Below are 4,896 nucleotides of genomic sequence, written 5' to 3' on the forward strand. Positions count from 1 at the left end.
TCGTGCAGAAGGAAAGGTCCTATTAAGTACTGAAAATACCTGTCATCGTTTAACACTTTATGAGGTCAATTATTCGACGAAATATATGGTTGAGAATACTAAAAATAGCATTTCCGAGCCTAGAAATTTCAAAATTTTCTGGGGGAGCATGCCCCCAGACCCCCCTAGCTGGATTGTAATCATAACATTCCTTAAGCTCGTCTCTCTCCAGCCTTCGTAGATTGCTTACCAGTTAACTCATTTCTCAAAAAGATTGCAAACATGAATGGTACGATATACAGGTGTTGTTTTTTGCGAAATGCAGAATTGTATCTAGGTATATATACAGGTACACTTGATTGTTCTGTTAAACTCCCTAAAGAAGTGTGCGCTAGTCACACGAAACGCGTAGGAGAAAATAAAAAAGTTTTACAACTCAAGTAGTTCGCAGACGTGCTGCTCACTGGCTTTACTTTAAAAAATTCTTATTAACAGTCCCTAAAGGATGAAATCAATGAACAACAGCATTTTTAAAATATTTAAACTATTAAGCAAATAATCAACAAAGCAGCATTTGTCAAAAACATGGTATAAAGTAACAATACATGGCATTTGTCTGAAAAAAACATTTGTCTAAAAAAAAAATTCGAGCAGAGGGTTTCACCCGAAAAAAAAAATTCGTGCAAGCCGAAAATTCCCCACCCCCCCCCCCCCTATCACTTTTCTAATGGTCCGTCCCTAAATACAATTTAACAACACCGATGTATTATTTGCATGTTAATTAGAAGTTTTAAAAAGCTTGCGTTAGCAAAATGACATTATGCCAGACTGGGTAAATATTCGTTGCCTTTTTTATTTTAAGAGAAATCCAGGAAATTTCCAAGCTTACTTTTACACTTATAGAATTAGTCTGTGAATTCAGCATCTCAACCCAATAAAGCAATTATAGATCATAAATCTTTGTTTAATCCCAGCCGTCATTCAAAAGCCTACTAATCTTTTCTGGTGTGTTTTCAGCTGCAGCTAAAAGATCAACACATTAGAATCGAGGATGTATGAATAGGACGCCCCTGGTTTCATGTTTTTCATTGATCGGCACAAGACTTTGGAGAACGGCCTCCAACGATTCTATTCCACTTTGAAACTCAGGTAAGTGTAAAATTAGAGCTCTGAACTGGGACAGTAGTCCATCTGAACGTTAACAAAATGTTTGGAAACTAACCGCGGTAGAGTGGTAAAAGCAATGAAATCTCGCCGTGCTCACTTTTAACTTATGTTTGGTTTGTATTCTTTTCACTGATGGTGTGCAGAATAGGAAAAAAACTCTACTGGATACGCTTTTTTAAAAAGCCTGTTTTTAAAATAGGCTTGTAGTGAAAGTCTGTTATACTTTTAAAACGAAGTTGTGTCGGTTTCGGATATCCCCACAATGCCACTTTCAATTTTGACTTCTTAGCTTCGCCTTTTTTTACATTTACAGACATGTTCTATTAAATTTTTCCTTTCATTTTTGTGTGTTAGTTGGTGAAGTAAATTATGATATTTTGTTTGATTTTAATATATTAATTTAGTTGAGTTCAGACTTTTTTTACTGTATATTGCTTACCACTGAAAAACGGAGGAAGTTCATCCAGTAAGTTTAAAGTATTACCTTATAGCAACGATAAAACAAAATAATTTAACCTAAATAACATTATAATTACACCAAAAACAAAACAGTTCAAAACAAGCTTACTTATAAATAGCGAGCATTACTGTGCAAATTAAAAACCTCCAAATGATCAACAAATTCTCTCAATCAATCGATAATTCTCAATCAATAATATTTATTTAAACATTCGGATTAATAGAGCAGCAAATTCGTAAAAGTGTATCGATTAAAAACAAAAAACACACGAAAACCTGTATTATTTTCAAACTGAATTAGATTCGGCTCCCTTTCCATTTATATCGTGTAGAGGCGCATTTTGTGTGAAGTAACCAGAACTATACTGGAACTATAAAAACTAGGGAAGGCGTTGGTTTCAAAAGTTTTGAATTATCACGAGTTATTGAACAGAATGATTGAATTTCGTTGCGTACGTGGTCGTACGTGGGGAAGAACCTAACCGGGGCTCAATATAGCGCCGTCATTATTTTAATAATTTTGATGTCACTTTAATTTCACATGTCTTCGTATTGTGCATAATGTGAAAATCTAATTTCACTATCTGTGCTGTTTTGAAGCATGAGGAAAATGTCTTTGACTACTTCTATGGTAAACTAAGAACTTTTCATTGAAAACTCTTTCTTATTCTTCTGTATTTAGTCCAGATATTTCGCAGCACCATCACATGCTCTATATTTTCATTCACTTCTATTTGCACCGATTAAGTGCGCATTAATTTTTCTCATAATTACGACCGAAATCATTTATCCAACATTTACTGATACGCCTATACCGTTATTTTTCTCTCAGGCTTTGTTGCTGACGACTTTTCTGAAAGAACCTAAGATGAAGCTGAACTTGTTTTCTCTGTTGATTTTGTTCGCCGTGGTTGAAATAAAATCGGTAAGGTGTTTTCGCGATTTACAATTCAGTTAGTCTACATAATATATAATAAAAATAATAATACATGTGATGATGATGATGATGATGATGATGATGATGATGATAGTAATAGTAATAATAATGATGATAAAAATAATAATAATAATAATAATAATATTAATATTAATAATAATAATTAAATAATCAATAATTATTAAAACAGAAACTTACCTATCAGTGTCAATGATACACTGTTATCAGAGGGGTCCTTTACATTAAAATAACAGCTAAATGTTATTGAAACCTGGAGGAGCTCTTATTTATCTTATTTACATGTTTCCATTTATGTTTCCGTTCCAGTCTTCTGATGTTGTACATTTGCAATCAAACGGTTTTAAGGCCCGATCCTGTTTGGACTACCTGCAAATTGGCAAGTTCGAGAACGGCTTCTACTGGCTTTTTGATGATCAAGATAAGCAATACGTGGCATACTGTGATCTGTCATCCGAGCCGGGAGCAGCCTGGACCCTAGTCATGTCCTGGAACCGGGAATATAAAGATCTGGCTCAATTTAGTACCAAGCCTTTTCTGCAAGACGCACCAATCAACCACAACACTCCAAACTGGTACATCTACCGCCAGACTCTGGCTCGAATGAAAAGCCTCCGCAGCCGATCCACATACTGGCGGGCAACCTGCAGCTTTAACATCATGAAAGAGATCGATTACAGAGATTACCTCAGAGGCAAGTTCAGCGACTTTGACATCATGACCTATCTTGGTCATGGTATTTGCAAACGTGTGGATTATGTGAATATTCGTGGACATGCAGCGGGGAGTGGTACCACAGCAAGGTTCTGGCAGGTACTAAACACCCACATCCTGCACATCGACAGCAGTATCAGTGGTTGTGCCTTCATACCAACCGCTGGATCTGTTCCCAGCGAAGACAACTTTGGTTTCTACGGAAAATTTAACCAGAAATTCCGTTGCACCATGGGAGACACTCAGACCACTAATTGGTGGTTTGGTGGCTACATGGCTGACTGACATTGAAATAGTCTTTATATACCGAAGACGCGGTGTCGGTTTTACTTTTTTGTGGGTGTTAGGGATAAAAAAATAGCATTTTTGGCTGATTGCATAAATCTAAAGACATTTAATATCGCAGGGAGCAAAGAAAGGAAAAACTGTAATTTAGAAGCTGTTTTCAAACAAAAAGGATTATGTGTAGTGTTCTTTGTAATTTTTTAAAAGCTCGCAAATAATTGCGCAAATGTATGGTTTTAGAAATGAGTGTACGATTTAAAAAACAGTATTAAACATATCTTTTAACAGCGAGAAACTGTGGAGTGATTAAATTTTCTTTAAACCTTCTCAGTGTAACAAACGTGTTTTTCACTACACATTTAAATTACATTTCTTTCGGAAATATAAAATACAAAACATATATGTACAATTTTTAAAAACTATTTACATATCTATTTATAATTTGGAATTTACATCATCCCTGGACATCACCTCAAAACTCATATACTCTGTTGTGAAGCCAAATTGAAAGGTAGATTACTCGAGCTTGGTAACGGAAATTGAGTATTTCTCAATTTTTACATCATTGACTTGTTTGATCTTTTTTTTCTCTTGTTTGCTCCGGTTCTCAACTGCCTTTGACTCGTTCACTTTAAATCTTAAACAGATATTACAACTGTTCAGTTGAACTCGATTTAAAATTGTCTTGTTTATAAAAGTTGCTTACAGTACGAGGTTACCTGATTGGAAAATCTCATAATTGAATCCGCAAATGGAAGTTATATTAAACGTAAAAAACACGCTTTTCGGTCAACTTAACATGATTAGGGTGGTGTGAACAAGGAATAACCAAAGAACTACAGTAGAAAACCGATTACTCGAACCTCCAGGGGAAACGAAAATTGCTTCGAAAAATCAGGGGTAAAATTACAAAGAAGTACTATCCAAGGGAAAATAAAATTGGTTCGAAAATCGGGAGTTTCGAGAAACTAAGGGTTCGAGAAATCGGGAGTCTACTGTACTGGGAGTCTAGCTCTTAACAGGGGTAGGTAAGAGCTTTACAGATCAGGGTGGGGAAGCATCCCCCGTTCTTGTGTCATCGCTTGTGGCCTTACACCATGTGTGGAAATCTTGGCACCACAAGTTCCTGATGGGAATAAAACACATGTACCTGATCTATTAGAGTATCTATAAGAAATTTTGGATCTAGCATTCACCCCTTAGTTAGGAGGCAGGGAGTGTATTTTTATTTTATTGCAACACAAAGAACGCTACTTACAAAATAAAACATACACTAGTTACAATACTACTTACAAAACAATACTTATACTACACTACTTACTGTACAATACTTCTAA

The 4,896-nt window shown here is 35.5% G+C and overlaps 1 protein-coding gene across 2 annotated transcripts; it reads left to right on the forward strand.

The window, feature by feature from the left end:
* Window positions 1-1,059: 1,059 nt before the first annotated feature.
* On the forward strand, window positions 1,060-3,854 carry LOC144634677 (uncharacterized). 2 transcript variants are annotated; one of them, XM_078493708.1, is made up of 4 exons: window positions 1,089-1,128; window positions 2,206-2,236; window positions 2,438-2,530; window positions 2,870-3,854. In XM_078493708.1, exons 2-4 carry the CDS (start codon window positions 2,207-2,209, stop codon window positions 3,557-3,559), a joined length of 813 nt encoding a protein of 270 aa, XP_078349834.1. In that variant the 5' UTR covers window positions 1,089-1,128; window position 2,206; the 3' UTR covers window positions 3,560-3,854. The 2 variants fall into 2 exon arrangements, with proteins under 2 accessions (XP_078349835.1, XP_078349834.1); XM_078493709.1 differs by lacking the exon at window positions 2,206-2,236 and having other exon boundaries at window positions 1,060-1,128.
* Window positions 3,855-4,896: the final 1,042 nt, after the last annotated feature.

The sequence above is a fragment of the Oculina patagonica genome, chromosome 13 (genome assembly GCF_052425735.1).
Source record: "Oculina patagonica isolate OP01 chromosome 13, crgOcupat, whole genome shotgun sequence".
NCBI classification, from domain to species: Eukaryota; Metazoa; Cnidaria; class Anthozoa; order Scleractinia; family Oculinidae; genus Oculina; species Oculina patagonica.